This window comes from Gadus macrocephalus, chromosome 12 (assembly GCF_031168955.1).
Source record: "Gadus macrocephalus chromosome 12, ASM3116895v1".
Classification (NCBI taxonomy): domain Eukaryota; kingdom Metazoa; phylum Chordata; class Actinopteri; order Gadiformes; family Gadidae; genus Gadus; species Gadus macrocephalus.
Window position 1 is genome coordinate 4,477,565 of NC_082393.1, and position 22,882 is coordinate 4,500,446.

Genomic DNA, 22,882 nt, shown 5'->3' on the forward strand with positions numbered 1-22,882 from the left:
CCCCCTAACCTACACCCGTACAGGGCTCCGCTCAACGGAAGCCTCCGGTGCTTCACCTACGTGGGTCGGAGATGGGTGACCCTCCTCGCCGATCTGCCCGAGTTAAGCACGGAAGGAGGATGAAGAGGATGAGGGAGATGATGAAGGTTGTCATCGCTATAGACACAACGGGAAACCCCCAGCTCAAACAGAGGTCGGTCTGAGAACATGTGAAGGAAGTGCAAATAGTGGACTGGTCACGATGAGGCTACGGGGACGGAGGGTGGCCGGATGCATCGGGCGGGGCCCAGCCATCAGGGGATAAGGCGTTCAGATAAGGGCCCAAAGCAGGGTTCAGCGTTGCCAGATTGGGCGGGAAATCTGGCAACACTGGCAGGGTTCATCCCGGGTCACATGCAGGGCAGAGGTTGTTGGAGAGGCGGGGGGGGGACACTGAAAATCCCTGGGAATGGCCGGGAATCCCTCACAACAGGTGGGGAAGTGCAGGGAAGCTGTCAACACTGTTCAACCCCGTCCAGTGGTGAACAGTCCTATTGATTTGTTGGTTGAGATGGGGGGGGGGGGGGTACAGTTAGTAAAGTCAGAGTATGGGGACAGCCGTGGGAATCGAGGGCCTTAACCATGGCAGTGTAACTAACCCTCATGCTCCACGATTATTAAATCATGTTCATTCTCGTAGCGGATGCACTCGGTCGCCCTCTACGACAATGGACTTTTATTCACCGATTACACCACATCACTTGACCGCTGTAGAACACTTTTAGATCATAATCAGCAGATCCAAGAGGGTGGCCCGATCGCGGGTGATACGTCTCTCTAAGCGATACATCTGAATGTATGAGGATGGTGGCTCTCTCGCCCCTTTATAAAAGGCATTCCTAACGACATTAAAATGAGGCCGCCACAGCTTTCACGGCAGCAGGGGAGACACGGGTACTTGTGGAGAGCCAATATTCCGGGGGGTAGAGAGTGCTGTGAGAAGCGATATATTATGTCCCTCTCCTGCACCATCTGTTTGTTTCCCAAAGACGTTGGTGAGGGAGGGACGGAGGGCCACAACAAGCCTTTCAGAGCCCTGCGGAAAAGGCAACAAAAAGAAAGTGAAAGAAAAAAGTAGACAGTCACCATTGGCCTGTGCCTTAGCAGGGCTGGAGCCGCGGGAGCAAGGATCCTAAAACCCCCTTCCATTTAGCAGCCTGTTTACCTAAGAGATGAGCCCCCAAACACGGCCATTCAGCCGCCAAGCCCCTTTATCTCGTCATGAATATTCCCATAATCCTCTGGCCTCTGTCCCAGAGAGGCCCATTCTGGAAGGTGAAGGGGGGGGGTGGAGGAGGTAGCGAGGAGTGGGGGGTGCCGAGGGGACTCTCACCCATTCAGAGTCTCTCTCTCTCTCTCTCTCTCTCTCTCCTCTCTCCTCCTCTCTCTTCTCTCTCTCTCTCTCTCTCTCTCTCTCTCTCTCTCTCTCTCTCTCTCTCTCTCCTCTCTCTCTCTCTCTCTCTCTCTCTCTCTCTCTCTCTCTCTCTCTCTCTCTCTCTCTCTCACCCCCCCCTCCCTCCCTCCCTCCCTCCTTCCTTCCCTCCCACCTCCTCTTTTCAGAGCGTTCTCTCGCCCTGATCTTCACATGAAATGATATCTCACTCACGCCCACTCTGCAGAGTCCCTAAGCCTGGCTGCTTCTGGCCTCAGCCCCCCCTGACAAGGAGCGCGCCCAGAAGGGAGAGCGGGCCCAAACGGCCCTTGATTGACCCGCTGTTCAGACGACCGGGGCTGCCAGGTGCCTCTGCTGGACAAGCGGGGATCTCCCGGAGAGAGAGAGAGAGAGAGCTTAGGGGCAGTAATGGCTGCTCTCCTGATTATGAGAGGCATGCGTAGAGTGAGGGGGGGGGGGGGGGGCGGTAATGAAAAGGTGGCAGCGGAGAAGACACGGGAGCCGGTATTGGCTGCGCACTCGGCGCTGAAAGCCCGCTCCAGACGCGATGGGTTCACCGCCTGGTCACCGCGGGGGTAGAGCTCTCGCTCCCGACCTGTCATCGTACGGAGACTTACCTTTTTTTATTTTTTCCGCCTCGACCGAGGCCACGGCGAACGCGGGGACGACAAATGTTGAAGCATCCCGCCCCCCCCTCTACCCCATCCTTTTCAAAAGTTATCTCTTAATGTAACAAACAGAGGACTCCTCCTCCTCCTTTTCCTCCTTCCCGCCGGTTGATTTGTCACTGGATCTGCATTGTCACGCTGTAAACGTGACAGGGGGGGGGGGCGGCCGTGGCGGGGGCCGATGCGGGCCTCGCCGAGCGTGATGTCGACAGCCCGGTGGCCCCGGGAAGTGACGGAGCCATGAATCAGCCCGGGGAACAACTGGGAATCCCAGGGCCGCTTATGTCCATAGCAGATGGAGGAGGGAGAGGGGAGCGTCCCGGCGTGGGGAGGGAGCGCAGGGCCTGAATGGCGTCGACACCCAGAGGGTTAAGGGGAGGTTATGGTGAGAGCACGCTGCGTGCAGATGTGTCGAGCAAGGCAGAGCGGGTTGGGGTTAACACAGCGGTCTGTTGACTGACTGCAAATGTCTGCAGATTCAAAAGGGCAAAAATCGAGGCCTGATCTATTCGACTATTATTGTGTATTAAGTGACAACGTTAGTATTTAAGTGACTCAGGGTGTAGCATCACCAACATTGGTTTGGATGGAAACGAAGGGAACGTCTTCATAAGAAAGCAATCTTTTAGGGGTAAAAAAAAGTAAAAAGCACGCACAGCCTGTTACCTAACGCAGCCATCTTTATCTGGTTAAACAAATACAATGAATAAATCTATGGGAAAAAAAAAAAGGACGACACAACCCTACAGGTTGGAGACAGCGAGGCTACACTTGTAACCCAACGTAAATTAAAGACAACCGTCATCGGCGACTCACGGGGATGTAAATCACCTTTAGTTGGCCGTTTGAGGATTCTCGGCCTCACCTCTTGCACTCCAGTGGAAGCCGACGCTGGGTCTAAGTGGTGATCCATCACCAGGGCCACATGGGCCTGGGGGGACGGGACGGGACGGTTATGGGGCTGACATGAGAGCTCTGAGCTCAGATCCTGTTCATAATCCAGGAGGAACTCCCCCCCCCCCCCCCCAGCCCTTTACTGGCTCAGCTCACAGGTGTTTGGGACTAGCCTAGGTGCCACTGGGACCGACTGGGAGCCATTGGGAGCGTGAAGCCATGCCAGATAGGCAGGGGGATATTGTGCGAGGGAGGGGATGCATCTGCTGTCCACGGACGTCCGCACCGTTTTGACGCGACACAGAGGGGGGAGGGGCCAACCGACGTGGAACGACGAATAGGCTTACAAGCACAGGAGTACACAAATCATTGTCAAGCCACACACACACACACACACACACACACACACACACACACACACACACACACACAGACACGACACACACACACACACACACACACACACATTAAATTAACATGGACTGCCTCAACCCTTTAGCAATTCATGCAATAAACGCAATTCCGTGTGGCTCAAAAGTTTGGGTAGCGTTGACATTCTGTCAATGAGCGGGCTTAACTTTCAAATCAAATAATAATAATAATGAATCGTGTTTTCATTCCCCAAGAAGAAAGCATGCAAACGGGTAATGGTGAGAAGTGGTTCAATTTGGCCCAATCCAATCCAATCCCAAAAGATGGGATCATATTCCTCCTTTAAGTTTTTCTGTCAGTTACCTCACGCTCCAAGGAAATACTTGCCACGGTCCTTAAAAGAAAATCCATCATTCAGGGATCAGTTACCTCCCCCCCTGGTTGGATTTAATGTTAGAAATGTTCTCTCATTAGCGCAATCCTAGTATCAAATACATTGGCTTACATTTGAACAGAATGTTCAAGCAGAACACAAATCTCCTGCCCTTATTGACCGAATTTACTGCAAGATACGGTACTGAGAACATTATGCATCAGATAAAAAGAACAATGTCAAAGGCTGTTTTTGAAGCAAGAGACGATTTTCGTAACAGTGCCCATAAACAATAAAGTGTTTTTGTTTCCTGATGCTGAAGTATCATTGTTAATGACGAACATTTCGAGGGCAAGGGCATGGCACGAAATGAGTCAGTTGATACAAATTCTGCAATGGATAGTTTTTCACCATAACTGTCACAGAATGCAAGGTTTTCCCATTAGCTCATCCCTGCCAGCCCCTTATCACACAGATAGAGACAGGGGAGAGAGACAAACAGGCACAGAGAGAAGGACAGACAGACAGAGAGAGAGCGAGAGAGAGCGAGAGAGACGGAGGCCGACAGACACCGAGAGAGACGGAGACCGACAGACAGAGAGAGAGACAAACAGAAAGATAGAGAGCGAGAGAGAGAGACAGAGAGAAAGCGAGAGACAGAGAGAAAGCGAGAGACAGAGAGAGAGAGAGAGAGAGAGAGCGAGAGACCGAGACCGACAGACAGAGAGAGAGGGAGAGAGCGAGAGTGTGCGCTAGAGGATATGCGATGGGACAGGTCTCTTGGGATCCTGCTGTGCTGGGAAACAGATGGAGAGAAGGTGAGGCTCTCCTTCCATCACACACTTCATACCACTTCCTAGTTTCCCACACTAACCGTCTCTTCGCCCTCTCTCTCCCCATCGCTCTCCTCTTCATCTCCCTCTCCCTAGAGGGTGAAGGACAGGTCTGCGTTCTGCGGTTTTATCTTCTTGTCAACACTCCCCTCGTACACCCCCTAAATACAGTTCCCAGAGTGGAACTGTACTGGCTTCACTTGCCATTTTCTGCTACACTGTGAGCAGTGAGGTTGGACGTCAGCAAGCAGTTAGCTTAACTGCTTACTGACCCCTGCTTACTGTCAAATGTCCAAACTTTGTCGAATGTTTATGCAAAACATTTTGTTTCCTTCTTGGTTGACAACAAAAAATAAACATCCTCCACATGCTGATTATTGATGCATGCAAACTACATTTCTGAGTGCTTAGGAAAGCGCTAATATGTGTACAAGACATATTATTCATAACAGAAATACTTAATTATTCATAATACTTAAAACTTAATGATAATAAAAGAGATATAGTCATATCGGAGGCCACGGTGAAGTTCAAATGATCGGGGAGAGAAGAGTTCAAACATTCGCCGGTGCGTCCTGGCTGGGGAATCAAGTGAGCTGAACCCCTGCTATCTAAAGACTCCAGCTTTCCTTCAAGTGAAGGCAGATGCTCCACATTTGATCAATGACAGAGCATGTTCAACAACAACTCTCCCCGCCCTATGCCCTGGGACCATTCTCCTACCCAAGGCACTGAAAGGAGTTCAAATTGTACAGTTTCACCACCGTTTATACTCTGATCATGCACCCGATACATGTCAGACAGCGTCAACTAACCCAACACACCTCCGCCATCATCTTCTACTACATTTATTTCAAAATAAAAATATAATAATCAATCGAGGGGAGAACGCCTGATCTGAAAAACACACACACACTGAACTTAGATGCACCCGGACCATAAACGATTAGCCTGGTGAACGTAAAATGTATGTAAAACAGCATCCACGAGTCCAAACCCTTAACCCTTGCCTCCTCTACAGCCATGCTTTACCCATTAGGCGTGCGCGGAACCAGTCCCGCCTTCTTTCCACCCCGGGGCTGTTATAGCGTCATGCTCATGACCCCCGAGATACAGACCACGTTAGTCTCGGTCCGTCTCTCGTGCCGTCTGGCTGCTCCGTCTACACGTTCCGAGCACAGGGTCCACCCCCCGCCCTCCCCTTGAAGACAGTGAGAGCCCAGATTTACACTCTTCCCCGGGAATCACCCTGCGTGTTTGCCAAGGGCCTGTCAGACACATGCTGGCCAGAGGATGGAGGATGGAAGGTGGGGTGTGTGGTGTGTGTGTGTGTGTGTGTGTGTGTGTGTGTGTGTGTGTGTGTGTGTGTGTGTGTGTGTGTGTGTGTGTGTGTGTAGTGTGTGTGTGTGTGTGTGTGTGTGTGTGTGTGTGTGTGTGTGTGTGTGTGTGTGAAAAGGGGAAAAACATCTTAACCTCCGTGTGCAGGGTACTCTTAAGTTAACAAACGCGTTTGAAAGGGTCAAAGAGAGCAGAAGTGCAATCTGAGAAATATATGTATTCAAGCAAATATCTGAGTGTAATATAAGATACGTTTCTAGACAACCAAGGTGCGTGTGTGTGTGTCAATAAAAGTGAACAGAGGCAGAGATAGACAAGCTGGCGTAAGTAGGCTGTTAAGGTCAATGGTTCAGGTGTCTCTGTGTGCGTGTGCGTGTGTATGTGTGTGTGTGTGTGCGCGCGCGTGAGGGAGCAGAGGTGTGTTAAAACAAGCATGGACAGCTTTGAAATAAGGAGAAAAGAGAGAGAGAGAGAGAGGGCGGGAGATGAAGGATGGGTGGGGGGATGGAGGACGAGGATGGAAGGGTGGCTGGGCCAGCATGGGTCATGAACTGGACAGGTAGCCAGGGAAGCTGCCAGCCTGCAGACTGGCGGGCTGTGGTGTGGAAACAGCCTGAGCAGAGGGAAGGCTTGAAGGGGAGAAGCGATAGAGAGGCTCATCCTCTGAATGTTAAGGAGGAAGGCTTTGCTCTCAAGCAGCTCAGCAAGAGAGGCAGCGTGGGGGCTGGAAAGAGCCATAACACTGACACATGGAAGACCCTCATCACTCAGGGCTTTAAGTCAGTATCATTGACCATTGCATAATATGCTTGTGAAAATCGAAATTCACAAAAAAAGAAACAAACATACAGTACCATCAGGGCCGCTTCGATGCCTTTATATATTTATATATGTATTAGGTAAAAACATCTAATTTGCCGAAATTGAGTGATAGGTTATACAATTAAGAACAAACAACGGTGGGCCTCTTCATACTAATTTACCTATTTTTTTTAATTCAATAATGTATTATTATAATTTTTTTTTTTTTTCTCTGTCTGTCTGTCCTTCTCTCTGTGCCTGAGTACCATACACCAAAATACCAAAAATACCAAAATCAACATTTTACTGCTGGAAGTTACATTACCAAGTATGGTTATTCAAGGTTGAACTCCAGACAGAACTCCTCCTTTTTGACAATACTCAAAAGTTACCGGGAAATAAATGGATGCAGATTACACTACTGCAAATAAACAAACAAAGAATAAAAGGGAGAATCTGGCTCAGCAAGAGCAAAAGAAGCGTCCCACCCCAGAACTCGCTGAGAGATGCAGTAGACCAAGGCCAGAGGTAAGCGAAAGGAGAGGCAGAAGCGAATAGACGAAGGGGAAAGATGATAAAAGAACCAAGCAACGGAGGCAAACCAACAGTGACTCGAGTGCAAGTCGGGCAGACTGCGCACACACGTGCACGTGCAGGCACGAGAGAGGCGACGCAAACAAGGGGAGGAAGACGTGTACAAAGGGATCAGCTCGCCAGAAAAAAAAAAAAGGAGAGAAGGAGAAGAAAATAAAAGATGCTGTTTTGCCGTAGGGCGGATCTGGGAAACGTTCCCCAGGATGAGGGGCCGGGCGGGGGATCAAAGACGTGGTACGGGTGGTGGTGGTGGTGGTGGTGGTGGTGTTTGCCTACTACACCCCAGCGCTCGGGAGCGGGCAGGTAGCGTTTGACTTCCAGCCAGGGCCCTCCAGGTCTGCTGTGCCATCGTTAAACTAAACAAACGGTGGCGCGCAAACCGCCGCCAAGTCCACAAGCTCCACGACGCCGCCCTGTTCCCATCCGTCACGCTCACACTCAGGCCCCGCGCTGTGGGAGAGCGGGGACCCAGAGGAGGGAGCGCCCGTTCACACGGAGCCACCTGCAAGCACACACACCCAGTGCACACACACTACGGTCGGGGAGCAGAACCACAGGAGAGGAGAGAGGGGTCACATGCACCAACCTGTAGTACACACACCGGCCTACACACACACACACACACACACACACACACACACACACACACACACACACACACACACACACACACACACACACACACACACACACACACACACAGTATGGGGGGAGAGTGGGCACACAGGAGAGGAGAGATGGTTCACATGCACCCAGCTCGAAGTACACACACACCATGAATCTTGAACACGCACTCTTGGATACCCACACACACACACGAGCGCCAACGCACTACAACACTACGTCCCCCCATACAGCAGAGGAGCAGCTCCTCTCACTAATCACTCCGACGGAAGCTGCTGGGAGGAGGGGGAGAGGAGCACGACGGGAGGAGAAGGTGGAGGACGGGGAGAGAAGATGAAAGGGCACCGAGAGGAGAGTGGGGCCGAGAGGGCATTCCACCAAACAGGCCCAGACAACCAGAGCACTATTGTATTCTAACCTCACATCTGCACACACACACGCGTACTCACCCACACACAACCGCTCAACCATGACTAAGGATTTAATCTCACCGGAAAAAGAGGTGGGGGTGGGGGCGTGGGCGTGGGTGGGGGGTTGCACTGCAGAACGGAGCTGAGGTAATAACGTGACTGTGTGCACTTTGCACACACACACACACACACACACACACACACACACACACACACACACACACACACACACACACACACACACACACACACACACACACACACACACACACACAAGTGGACGAGTGCACCCGTTCCGGCCTGTTGTACTGTACAGACACGCGCTCTCCATCAATCTGACATGCAGAGAAACCGGGCCAGGAAGAGGGAGAAGAAGGAGGAGGAGGAGGAGGACGAGGAGGGGGGGGGGGGGGGGACGAGGAGGAACAAGGAGGAAGAGGTGGGAGGCGGATGACAGGCAGGAACCACAGCCTCTCTTTCACATGGGGCCAATTCATCTGACATGTGAAGAGCCGGGGATTTGATGGCTAAAGAGCCTTTACAGTCCCCTTTACACCCCCCCCCCCCCCCCCCCCCAGCCCCGTTTGCACAGCAATTTGCCAACTTGAGAGCGGGCTGACGCTCTTTCACCGGGTGAGGAAGAGACGCGGGCAAGCGGAACGGAGGTGGGGAGTGGTAGGGGAGCTGAGGGGATGTGGTGTGGGGGGGGGGGGGGGGGGGGGTAGAGCAAAGGCTTTGGTTCACACAGGAACCTTAAGAGCATTTGGATGTTACCTGCAGTTCAGATATTCTTCCCACCGGCACCCACAGAAAGCAAGATAATGTGCGATTCCCAGAGCAAACATCCTCCCGCACATTATGCCTTCTCCGACAGTTATGGGGGGGGGGGGGGGGGGGGGGGAAACAAAGACCAGCGCACAAAAGGGTTTTGGAAACCCTTTTTGGGGGGACGGACGGACAGATTAGACATCATTCAATGATCTCATTGTTTCTGATACAGTTTAAAGGGAAAAGGGAGTACATCCAGGATGTAGCAATGCATTCTCCTGCAGCAGGTTCTGCTTTGGCCTTCTTGACAGGGGACAGTGCTTGTTAAGAGGATACACAGCTGCTGTAACACACACTAAAGCTTTATTGTGTGATTAACGTTGTTTGTATACTCCCGTGGCTTCTGCACAAAACACACACACCAAATAAACAGCAGAACAAGCAAACACACGCATGTGAAACGCGAGGCCCAGTCAGGCGTGTGCACGTCTGTCACAGGACAGAGGGCTCTTGACACCGGCCTGCCCCCGAGAGCAGCAGCATAGTTTGATTAACAGCCCTCTGTTTATTCCCCTAACCCCCACCCCACCAAGAACTGGTTGTCAGGTGAGAGACAGGAGCACCCTCCCTCCCCAGAGAGAGAGAGAGAGAGAGAGAGAGAGAGAGAGAGAGAGAGAGAGAGAGAGAGAGAGAGAGAGAGAGAGAGAGAGAGAGAGAGAGAGAGACTCAAAATATATTGCATTTTGATTACTTAATATTGAGCAATGTTATTGCCAATAGTCAATAAAGAGACCGCCTTTATTAACTATTGCCAATAAAAATGCTCAACATTTAGTATATGCTCATATTTTGACTCGAGTTCATTTGATTTTACTCCCCATAGCATCAAAGCACATTGTCGTACGGGCTGGACATTTTTCAACAATGTGCTTTCAATGAAGGAAACAATAGCCCATTAATCTGCGTCACCAATGCTACACATCCATCAACCACGCCATGCAATGTTCATGAGTTGTTAGGCAGGGTGGGCCGGGGGGGGGGCTGTCTGGAGCAGGTAGCCTGTGGAGCAGGATGACCTTCAGGGTCACACCTTGCTGTGGGCCGGAGGCACGGGCTGCCTGCCCCAGACACGCTAGCACCTCTCCTGGGTGGTTGTGTGTGTGTGTGTGTGTGTGTGTGTGTGTGTGTGTGTGTGTGTGTGTGTGTGTGTGTGTGTGTGTGTGTGTGTGTGTGTGTGTGTGTGTGTGTGTGTGTGTGTGTGTGTGTGTGTGTGTTAGGGCTTTGACTCCGAACGTCGTCATTCGAATATAATTAGATATAATTAAAATAAATCTAAATCGAACGAATATTAGGCAGCCCTTAATATTGGAACCTGTTATGGGCCGGCCAAGAGGGAGAGACGTCGGTCATTGACGACGCAGTCAATTCATAATATTGTAATGACCACGGAAGAGGCAGTGAATGAAGTATTGATTAGACAGCGATTTATTAGAAACCTAATAAACCGTTGGAACGTGCAAGACCGGTAACCATAGCAACACAGTAAACAAACCTTGCAAAGCCCAATCCAGGTCTTACTGAAGGCATTTAATGGTCAAAATATTATTCAAATATTAATAAACAAACAAACTTCGAATATGATTTTTGGGCAAAAGTCAAAGCCCTTGTGTGTGCGCGCGCGCGTGCGTTCGTGCGTACGTGCGTGCGTGTACGTGCGGGCATTTGTTATTTGTTGCAAGTTAAATTTCAATACATAGTCAATGAGCAAGACGGCAAAAAAAACGACTGCATGACCCGAGCTTATTAAAACAAACAATGGGGAAACGACAGAAACATAAGACGTAAACAACCATGTGAACATTGTTACCCTATTATGTGTGAACCTCCATGTCCCCGTCTAGAGTTCAGCAATTACAGCGTAAACATTCATACATAAAAGTAGGCCATTTGAAATCCTATGCTGGCAAATAGCCCATCTTTTCATGAGCTAAACTTTGGGTGCTCTTCAGGAACTTCCCCTACGCCAGTATGCCGTCGTACTTTGCCTTTAGGAATGCGTTTGGTTGGGTGCTCTGAGGCAGATCGCTCCGTCAGGCCGTGAGTCCGCCTGCGCCGCTCATTTACAGAGATCGACACCCAGCGCCCACACATGCACACACACACAGACAGTGCTCTGTGTGGGATGTCTAACAACCCACGTCCTCCCCTCTCCCGCTGCCGGACAGAAGCGAAACGAAGCGGCATACGGATTCATTGATGAGAGGAAAGACCCCCTTACTCTCAGATTCAAGACATTTTAAACGCTGATACGAGAAAAAAAGAGAAAACTGATTACAAGAATCCGTCTCGTCTCAAGACGAGCGATTAAAAAAAACGAAATACTGTTGATTAGCACAAGGCCAACGACACTTTAAAAAAGGCGTTACGAGACTTGTCTTGGGATGGGAGGGGATGGGGGTCTGGAGGTCTAGAGGTTCCCCCCCGCCCCGGGAGCGGGAGTCCTGCCGTGCTCTAATTGCTGTTGTCGACGTCGCGGTACGCGTTTGTAATTAAAACACTCAAACCCGACAAGTCAAGTCTGCCCGGGCTTTAGGCTTTAACGGGGGACGTCACTTTAACAAGTCCACACAAAAAACTAATTAACGGCACGCCGGTGATAATTCTAGGCTGCTCTGACGTCTGCTCACCGCCAGCCCCCCTCTCCCACACCACTTGACAGTTTATAGCGTTTAGGATAAACAGTGGGCTTTTTACACATGCTCTCCTGTGTTAAGCTAATGTCTGCTGGAATGATTAACAGATGGCCTTACAAGTGTAATAAAATCACCCCAATGCATCTCTGCCCTATCTTTACACTCAAGACATTGCGATTGTGCGCGCGCGCGCGCGCGCGCGCGCGCGCGTGCGTGCGTGTGTGTGTGTGTGTGTGTGTGTGTGTGCGTGTGTGTCCGCACAAGTGCGTGCCTGCTTGTGCATGCGTGTATGTGCCTGTGTGCACACGCACAAAAGCGTCTCTGCTCAACAGATCGCTTAGTAGATACCAAAGGCATTCCCACATCCCACATCTCCCACGGAGATGAGTCTTCCACGGTGGGAAGTGGGAATGTCACGCCTATTTGGAGGGGGAGGAGGGCTGGGGATAGTCTTTCCATATAGGGCGTGCGAGGCTAGACAGGCCTGGGCATTCCTGACACTGTGTAGAGACAGAGAGGACTTGAGGAGAGAGACAGAGAGGACTTGAGGAGAGAGACAGAGAGGACTTGAGGGGAGAGAGAGAGAAACAGAGAGAGAGACAGAGACAGAGAGACAGAGAGACAGAGAGACAGAGAGAGAGAGAGAGAGAGGGACAGGCATGTGTTCGGTGTCCACTGTAACTGAAAACCGGGCTCCATGCATGAGGGGGACATCAAGACCAGCGCCCTTTAGATTCGTCTGACCTAGCGTGGATGGCTAGAGGTGCGTTCCGACACCCAGCTCTTCTTCCAAGACATGGGCTGTGTCCAACATCGCGCCAATCGCTCATGTAAATATGCAGGACAACATGGCTGCCACGAAAGAGGAGCGTGTGAGCAGGGTGACCCCCAGCTGCGATACTGGCCACTACTTTACTACGAAACATTAAGGCCAGCATTGTGGAGGCGGCTGCAGCTCCAAATGGGCGCCTATGCAAGCAAGTATTAGGAATTATCAGCATAGTAAGACAGTAGGAAGAAAAGGGTGTGATTTTGAGCGATTCTTGGATGGTACAGCTGATAGACAAGCCAATATTAATTAACTAAATCGTGAATGGCTGATTTATTCAGCTGCAGTTTAAGCCCCGCGTTGGTAAATGGTTAGAGACAGCCAGTGATTATTAACGGCATAATCTGATAAGAGTAACGTTTCGGCATTTACAGGTAAACTAGCAGGAAGCAATCGCATTCGTTAATAATTTGGTGTGTGTGTGCTTGCATGCATGCATGAGCGTGTGTCTGCACAAGGCCGAAGCACTGAAGGATGCCAGGTTGTGTTTGGTTAGCTCAACTGATTTCCAGCGTTGCCCTGAAAACAAACAAGACAGGAGGCAGCCATTCACCGGCAGACCCTTTGCAGAGAGGTCCTTATCAGGGCCGCAGGAAGGAAAGAATCGAGAATAAACATAGATAGAGAGGGAAGACCGAGGGAAAGGGTGGCAAGTTCAGTATGTGGGTGGCAATCGTGTAAATGTTAAGTCACACTGCTGATGATGGTGATGTAACACACACACCTGTGTGTGTGTGTGTGTGTGTGTGTGTGTGTGTGTGTGTGTGTGTGTGTGTGTGTGTGTGTGTGTGTGTGTGTGTGTGTGTGTGTGTGTGTGTGTGTGTGTGTGTGTGTGTGTGTGTGTGTCCGTGTGTGTGTCCGTGTGTGTGTCCGTGTGTGTGTCCGTGTGTGTGTCCGTGTGTGTGTGTCCGTGTGTGTGTGTCCGTGTGTGTGTGTCCGTGTGTGTCCGTGTGTGTGTGTCCGTGTCCACTTTTACCGATACTAAGGCTTGGGGTTATCAATAAGATCTTTGAGTCTATAGACCAGAGGTTCTGCAAACAGGAAACATAGTGCCAAATGTCATCCGTCTTGGAACAGACGGCACAAGCGATGCAAGGGTAGGTGTGTCTTACCACCCAGGCATCATGCAGAACACACAATGCAAGCACACAGCACATTGATATGGTTATATCAATATATGCAACCTCAAGGTAAGGTAAGGTCTCTCTCTCAAGAGAGTTACCTGGTTAGGTTAAGGAAAGGGTACTTAAGGAGTGTCTGTGTGCACAGACATGCATGGTTTCCTGTGCATCTGGGAAGGTCAGTGAGTTTTATGTCTGTGTGTGTATGAACATATGTACATAAGAGGTGTGGGTTTGCACACATTAAACGGTGTGTGTGTGTGTGTGTGTGTGCGTGTGTGTGACAGGGGACTGGGAGGTTAAGTCCAGGTCCGGCGGCACGCCTAGCTCGTGCTGCACCAGCGGCACACCACTGTCACCACTTAGCTTAATAGGAGGACTGCTGAGGACGCTTCAAACACGCGGCTGCAGCCCTGTTATTAAGCCCAACCGCCAACGGATGGCTAATAATTAGCGTGACGCGCCAGGGAAAGGCCTTTTCTGGCAGCTAATAGCACACCATTAAATGGGCATGTAAACACAAGGGCGTCCACTTCCACTCCTATCATATGTCAATGTTTGATGTCCTTGTTTTTTTTGTTTTTTTTTTAAACGGCGTAACCAAGGTATTGGAAGTAATGCCTTGTTCAAAACGCCGGCACAACCGAGACGCCCACGGGTAGATCGTTGGTGGCTGAAGTCATTCAGCGCTGAGATACAGACGAACTTCATATAAAGTCCCATCCATGGGAACGGCACCGAAACCAAACATGCTCCAATGGCTCCACTGGAGCGGTTGAGGGTTGGAAAGTGGGCCCCTGACTGCATGTGGTCAGCCATGCATGGGTCGGTGACAGCGTTTATAAAAACTCAGGGAAAGTTTGTTTTGTTGTTGTTGTAGTTAGGCGAGTGCCTGCAAGTATCGGTGGTCTAGATGGGTCTGGGCTTGCCTATGCTGGCACAGGACAGATCTGGCTAATAGTCAACGTTCAGGGGAGTGGGTGGAGATGGGGTCAATGCTGTGTGTGTGTGTGTGTGTGTGTGTGTGTGTGTGTGTGTGTGTGTGTGTGTGTGTGTGTGTGTGTGTGTGTGTGTGTCACAGCTGAAAGTAGAAGCCTCTCTCCCAGGGTCTGGTTACCAGCGGGGGTCCAAACAGAAACAAGAATCAGAGTCTGCAAGTGACTCATTCAGCCGACACACACACACACACACACACACACACACACACACACACACACACACACACCCAACCCTTCCCAACCCTTCCCAGAGTACCTGTCCGACAAAGACCAGCCATCATGGACTCCAGCTATGCGGTCTGACAGCGTCTGCTTGAGTGACTACACCCTACATACCTGCTTAGCATCAGCCCTTTAAAGCACATGAGCTTGACTCCAGCGAGACCCTGTAATCCACCCATATGGGCCTGTTAATGCATGGAAAACAACCAGCGCCTGGGAGAAGAAATACGACAAGACAGACCATTTAAACCCTGAAAAACAGGAGAGATACGGTCTAGCAGGCCAGGACGGGTCCGGCGGTCAACGCGTTTGTGTTTTGTGAGACAGTGGAAAGCACTGGTGCTGTGCTGAGAGGCAGCACTTGACTGTAATAAAACTGGTGCTTTCATTTAGGGCTGGGCAGTCCTGGTCGGTTCGTCTGTTGATATGCACTTGTTTGACCAAATTCTAATCGGTCGGACAAGCGCTGATACTTTTAATTTCAGGGGTGGGAGGGACAGATGCAGACCAATCTGTTTTATTTTTGAGTGATAGGCTATAGTGTTATGAATAACATTAATTATTATAAAGAAATTATATTGAAGGCTCTGTAGATCCTGCTTTAATAATAATACGCTTTGATAGACTATGCGATTTATAGGACAGGAGGTCAGAACTTTGAAATGGCCCAATTAAAGGAAGACAGTTAGTTGTGACTTACTGAACTACTGAAGAAGTCGATCTGACAGCATTTTATTAAAAAGGACGACAAAAAAGTATGTAAAGTGTAAAGTAAGGCAAAGTATGCAGGCATATCATCTAATGGAGTGGATGTGAAACCGACTGACGTCCTCCAAACAGCACCTACACTAGCAGGTAGAGTAGAATGCACTGTGGCCGATTATGAAAATCAAGAGATAACACGCAGATTTCTGTTTGCTTAGTCGAACTTCAGTCTACCAGGAGCCCTAATTTTATTTTTCCCCACCATAATTAAAATGGCTCCAGTTCAGTTTGGCATGAATGAAAATTAAATAGGAATAGAGAAAAAAACGAAACCTTAATGAGGCAATTATGCCTTTACACACTAATTGAGACGTGACCAAAAGGGGATAACACTTTTTTTCTCTGCTTATTGTTTTAGTGTGGCGAGTCAGAGAGAAGCAGCGATAGACCGAGAGAATGAAATAGAGAAACGATAGAAAGAGAGAGAGAAAAAGGTTAATCAGTAAAACATACATTAAGGGTGAGAAAATAAACAATCTATTAATAAAAAAACGCTAGGAAAATAAAAATAGATGGTCAGAAGAGGCAAAAAGACAGATAGACGCAGAGAGAGGTGGTGGAGCAGAGGGGGAGGGAGAGACCGAGAGAGGAGAGGGGGGGGGGGGGGATTGAGAGACGGATAGAGAGACGGACAGAAATAGCGTCCGAGCGAGTCAGGGCTCGTCTTGCAGGCGTGTGGGCACAGTGCAAATTGTGGCGTGTTTAATCAGCAGAGTTGTGTTAACAAGGAGCCGGCAGGCGGCTGGCCCTGACGGGCAGTGGGCGGATGCACGGCTATAGTGTTCAAACACACACTTCTGTGGCAGTTAAAGCCTCAGAACATCTTTATTATACAACCGCGTGCAAACACCTCCCTGTTACTGTGGCAGTTAAAGATTCGACTCATTTTGCATCTAAATGGATCAATCTAGGTAAATATACAGATAACGTACGTAAGCTTTTGGATGTATAGATAACAGACCAATATAGAACATCTGAAATACAGCACAACACGCATGTACAAATGGGAGTTTCAAATAAGGCTTGGCGCGTTTTAGATCACGTGTTTGGCCTTGAGATGTGTCTGATGGATTTTCAACAGAGCCCAATCTACTGGGACAGCCAGAGAGACAAGAAGAAGACCTGTGGATTCACTGAACATGCATTATTTAGAGACTACTGCCACCTGCTGGTAGCACCAGAGGTTCCTATAGGTTGGAGCACTGATTAAAGGAGAGTGTGCGTGATTCTGAGTCTGTTTGTGTATGAGAGTGAGTGAGTGAGCGAGTGAGTGATGAGTGAGTGAGTGACTCACTGAGGTCCTCGGCCAGTTGGACACGTCGCCCGATGATGAGGTGCTTCTTCTTCTCGGAGTCCTCTCCAAAGTCCTCCAAGACTTCCTTTACGTTTTTCTCCAGACGTCGTACTGGATAAAAAGGAGGGGAGGGACAGGGTTAAAGAATGACAACACACAACAAAAAAAAAAATGAGAACAAAACAATGCAGAACGAGGCAATGCTAATCCCCACCCACAATATTGTTTTCCTGTTGGCTATGAATAATTAATCCCTTTTTTTTTGTGTTCCCACACACAAACTATAGTCCGTATATCTCCATAGACGCAAAACCAGTAGATACTCATTTTCAGCTATTCAATTAACAGGACCCCTGGTGAAAATAAACAAAACAAAAAATGCCTCCAAGTGTTTTTCTACCTTTTAAGGGAGGAAAAATAACAGAGGACCATAAACAGGGTTTCCACACGCGTCTGGGACTACAAGGTGTTCAGGTTTATTACCTCCTAGCACCGCGCACACACGCACGCGGGGCGCTCAATCCGCTAATAGGCAAAGCGTTGAGCAGCGACGGTGGAAATAATTAGGCTTCTGTGTGGGGGAGGGTTTGCTTGGGGAGGACACCAGTCAGAAACCTGACTGTAATTGGCCCCTTGATTGGCTGCAAGCGCTCTAATGGATGGAGTGTGTCAGGGGCGGAGGGGGAGTGACTGTGGGTTGAGAGCAGTGGCAGGGAACACGCGCAGGGTTCCCTGTGCCCTGGGGATTCTATTAAAAACGTTCCCTGTGGACCAAAGTATTGTACGCGGCGCTCCTGATGGTAGTGGTGAAGAAATTACCCTCTGGGTCAGTGATCACTGAATTAAACATTGCCGTCTCTTTGGTTTTTACACAATTTGAAAAGTTTAGGTACAATGTTAAAAAAAAAAAAAAATTATAGGTGTAGTTAGGATCCCCATGTATGTTGGGTTGCATGTCTCTCTGCCGGACTCGTTCTGCACTTTCTACTGAAGACACTTTCATAACGATAAGTAAGGAAGAAAAATAACACGCTTTGAATTGGTTTGTGTTTTACCATGGGTTTTAATGGGTTTTACAATTTCTAATTTTTCTGTACAATTTCGTCAGCTTACCCTCATTGTTGGTGAGCTGCTGTCTCAGCGTGTTGGCCGTGATCATCAGCATCCTCTGGATCCGCCAGAACAACACCACGTCGTTGCACTCCAACTGTAGGCGGAGGCGTGTGTGCGTGTGCGTGTGCGTGTGCGTGCGTGTGCGTGAAGGAGAAACAAAGGAACACAAAAGGTTAGCGGTCCTCGGTTCATTCAGAGTTGTTTAGCGTTATGAGCGGCCCCCCTGATGCACCCCCGTCCCCCACCTCGGCGTCCACAAAGTGCCTCTGGTAGTAGTAGAAGCCCTTCTTGCACAGGTTACAGTGGATCAGCGCCTTCTGCAGGAAGTGCCGGCGGTACATCTGGTGCCACGTGTCCTTGATCTGAGGAACGCAGGAAGACGATTGGTCGCTTGGTGTCCACGCTATATCGAAGCGGTGCGGGATAATCTATTGGTCAGGAGGTTTTTAAACCTGATGCCTGCAGTCTAAAGGAAGGCAAAATTGACCACGATTCCAAAGCATTCCAAATTTAATTTAAAAATGCCTATAATAATAACAAAGTGTCCAAAACGACAAAATGATAAACATTTGGTAATGTGTCGTATGATACAAGGAGGTCATTTGAGGTCTTTGAGGTTGTTCCATGTTCAGACTACCGTCAGAAGAAGCCCTGTCCCAGCAGATTATTGTAGCCCCCGTATGGCCAGCTTGTCATGTACATATGCCATGTGGCGTCCTATCCTGAGTGTGTCAGTAGGCCTCCGGTTTGCGGGTCCCGTGGTCTGGGGTCTCACCAGCACGGGGTCCACCTGCACCCCCCGGCCCTCCAGGTTCTTGCGGACCGTGGTGACCTCGTCGTTGGCCAGGTAGGCCGTGTGCTCCTCGTTGAGCTTCAGCAGGCGCTCCAGCTCGTTCTTGGTCTCGTTGCGGATGTGCTGCATCGAGGGAAACGGGATACAGACGCCAGGTCATTAAAATATATTTATATAATTTTTTTTAACATCCACTCGAATAACTACCGATTATCTGCAGCTTGAAATGATGTCTTCAAGCCAGCCCTGGTAGCTTCATTGAGAGACTAAGCAAGATTATATCCAACACGCAAAGTTCCCTCCCCTGAGGAAGCTAGAGTTGGGGTCAAGTTAGAGTCAATAGTTTCGTCCATCGTTATTCAATAATGCTATACAGCTGTAGTATCTTGGGGGCTACGGCACAGTATAGAAGTGACCTCTGACCTGATCGGCCGTCCGACTGGACCAGTTCATCCACCTCTGCTTCCAGTCAGGCCCCACCATGTCCTGAATCACCGACTCGGCTTGAAGAGGAAAAATAGATAAAAGGAATGAGATAGAAAGTGAAACAACTGAATGTCTGTCCCGCTCTAAACATTTTGCACTATAAAGGGTTGCTAGTTCGATCCCCAGCTCCTCCTAGCTGAGTGTTGATGTGTCCCAGAGCAAGACCCTTAACCCTAACTGCTCCTGACGAGCTGGCTGTCGCCTTGCATGGTTGACTCTGCCGTCGGTGTGTCAATGTGTGTATTAACCGATGTAAGTCGCTTTGGATAAAAGCGTCTGCTTAACGCCCTAATTGTAATTGTATATGTCTTGAGAAGGAAGGCTTCTTCCTTTTTCCGCTAGGTTTAGAGATTCGAAGAGTCTAACCCTTTGCCTTAGCGAGGACTCGACTTACAGGGGCCGCAACAAATAACAACTAAAGCCCAAATCACGTAATCAAAACATTGACGCATCGCAATTTTCCGCAGGGGAACACGGAAAGTCGTTGCTGATTGGCCAATCGACAAGCATCCGTTCAAATCAAAACACTGCGCTTTTCAGTGGTCACATTTGAATGACTTTTGAAACATCGTTCACAAACATCACATGGATAGCTTTTTCAACATATCTTCAAAGGAGTGGACTTTGTTTGGTGTTTCTGAAGAGACCTGTGTGAGTCATTCACAATCAGGTAGAACAACCACAGACGTGTGAATTCATCTTCAGCTAGACGTGAACATGAGCCCCAGAAACGTTTTCAACCTCTCCCAATCCCTTTTGAACATGAACTGTATTATTTGAGTTAGGTACTTTTTGCATAGGATCCTGATGATCCAATGTGTTTTGCATTTTATTTTATTTCTTGCATTTTATTGCTCATTATTTTGTTAAAATTATTATTAACATGTTCAATCAAATAAAAATAAAACCACGATAACCGTCAATGGCCTGCTGATTAGCGTTAACACTACAAAGATCATTGCCACTCCAGTTCCCCTGTATGGTGACAAGCTTCTGTGGGAGGTAAAGACTCAGGAAGCCTGGGTGGGTAAGGTACGGAGTGTAAAGGGTACATACTGTCTTTGAGGCGGGACTGCAGAGTCTCATCCATGAACTGGATGGCTGCGTCCCACTGGGGCTTGTCTGTAATGGAGCGGTCCTCCAGGGCGTTGTGTTGGATCACCCTCTAACACACACACACACACACACACACACACACACACACACACACACACACACACACACACACACACACACACACACACACACACACACACACACACACACACACACACACACACACCATTATTATTAACAACTTTGGCTTTGTCATATTGAAAGTGTAACACTTATGCTTTCATGGTAGCTTTGGGACACATTGAGTGGGATATTCAGTGACCAATCCAACCATAAACCCAAACAACTCTTTGCAAGGTTGGACTCAAGTTTCACAGATTGAATTGAATCCTTGATAGAATTGTAACTCCCTTGAGTCGAGAAATAACGTAATGCGGCGAATCTTGTCATATTTCTTTTTTAAACATTTAGTGCACAAATATAAAATGACAGCCGCTTCAGGAAGAGCCTGAGTGAGAGATGATGTCCAGGGTGGGGGGGGTGGATCTCCGGGGTGGGGTTCTCACCAGGCTGTCCATGGCCCTCTCGTTCCACTTGTGCCTCTTGATGCTCTCGTCCTTCACCGCCTCCTTCAGCTTGTCGAAGATGTCGTCCTGGTCCTTGCCTTTGTACTCGGCCATGAAGCGGGCAAACTCCTCCTGCAGGGTCTCCCACGCCACCTGGGGGTCACAGAGGAGAATGCATTGAGGAGGGCCGCGGGCACCGAGGATCGAGTCGGGGTGTTTCCTTATGTCCACTCCTCGCTTAACAATAGTAAGGCTGCGTGAAATAATTACTATAAGAAGTCAACTTACATTATTTTTCTAAAATCGTTAGCCTCATAGCATAATTGCCTCAGTCATATTTCGGCCAAATGATGATATCTAACCATACTCTACTCTCATGATGCTGCAGTGCTGACTCACTGCGCCTCATTGGCTACATCCTAAGCCAATCAGAGAGCTTTTTACATTAAATAATCACTATCTGCTTATTCACTATCAACCAAACTGAAACAGAATTCAACAATTCAGAAATCTTTTTTTAATGATATCATTATTTGTAACGTTACCTCCAGTGCTTTGTGGGGCAGCTGCTTGTCGGTCCACTGTTTGAGCTTGATGTCCACCGTGGTGTTGAAGGTGCCCGAGTTCATGGTCTGGGCTGCAGGCAGGTAGATGTTCTCGATCACATGGGTGGACACGCGCTCCCACAGCTTCTTCTGCAGTATGGCCTCCCTGAGGGGAAGCAGGGGGAAGGAGGGTTAAAGGTCATGTAGAATAAATAACACTGTTGGATAAGGTGCACTTTTAAAATGTTGTTGTACTGTTATGGACCTGGCACTGCTGATTTAGGACTTTACCAGCTCAAAACAATTAGGATAATTCCAGGTGATTCAAGGTTAGTAACTGATTCACCAACATGCATTTTTTGGTTTGTCTTTAATCCCTTCCATTGAATATTCCCTCAAGTCTGCTACCTTTTGAGCAATAATATATTTTTAAACCTAGCTCCTAGCTGGACAGACGCACAGGCCAGTGAATTGGTCATAGCTGGACTGCAGCTCCAGCTATGAAGCACAGAGTAATCCACAGGGGCAGGGGAACAATGAGCAGAGGGGGCCTGGGTCAGCATCACTCCCCATTATCGAGCCGTGCCACCGCCAGCGCGCTACTATCCCGTCGGAGGGTAAAATACCAATACAGCGGGGAGCACCCCCCGCCTCCTCCCAGCAAACAGCTCCCACCTCTCCCTCTCGTACACTACGGGGCGATGAGACAAAACCGTTCAGGAACGAACAGTCCTCCGGGATTCGGAGCAGTGGGAAGCGCTCCCACCCATTTCCGTCTAATTTATCAGAAACACACTGTGCTCATATTTCATGCGGCGGGCTCCTTTTGCTTGAGACGGTGCCGCTTGCTGTCGATTGTGCCCCCCCCCCCCCCCCCCACACCCCTACCGTCTCCGACAGAGTTAGCGGGCTGTAGTTACAGCGCCCCTTCACAGGTCGTTCATCACAGCATCGACCCAGCGGCGACACACACACACACACACACACACACACACACACACACACACACACACACACACACACACACACACACACACACACACACACACACACACACACACACACACACACGCACGCACGCACTTGGGACGGGACGTAACACCGTGCATACATCTCATTAAGAGAGCTTTTCCCCGATGTGGGGGAGGGGGGAGATGGTGCGGAGGGGGTTCTCATAACATACATATTATGGGATGGTTGGCGTTAGGGAACAGACGGTTCTCTAATTGGCCTCAGGTACCGGGTTTTTCAGAGTTTTGCAGATTGAAGCGAGTGTCACAGATTCAGGAGAACG

At 49.3% G+C, this 22,882-nt stretch overlaps 1 protein-coding gene across 6 annotated transcripts in view; it reads right to left on the reverse strand.

Moving 5' to 3' along the window:
- The window catches only part of opa1 (OPA1 mitochondrial dynamin like GTPase), a 50,351-nt gene that overhangs the window by 11,110 nt on the left and 16,359 nt on the right, over positions 1-22,882 (reverse strand). For all 6 annotated transcript variants that reach the window (XM_060067889.1, XM_060067888.1, XM_060067887.1 and 3 more), the window contains 8 exons: positions 21,589-21,754; positions 21,044-21,196; positions 20,478-20,586; positions 19,359-19,438; positions 18,918-19,058; positions 18,388-18,504; positions 18,143-18,236; positions 17,030-17,140 (listed from right to left, as the gene is read on the reverse strand). In XM_060067889.1, coding sequence (XP_059923872.1) covers positions 17,030-17,140; positions 18,143-18,236; positions 18,388-18,504; positions 18,918-19,058; positions 19,359-19,438; positions 20,478-20,586; positions 21,044-21,196; positions 21,589-21,754 — 971 coding nt within the window. The remainder of the gene's footprint in view (positions 1-17,029; positions 17,141-18,142; positions 18,237-18,387; positions 18,505-18,917; positions 19,059-19,358; positions 19,439-20,477; positions 20,587-21,043; positions 21,197-21,588; positions 21,755-22,882) is intronic.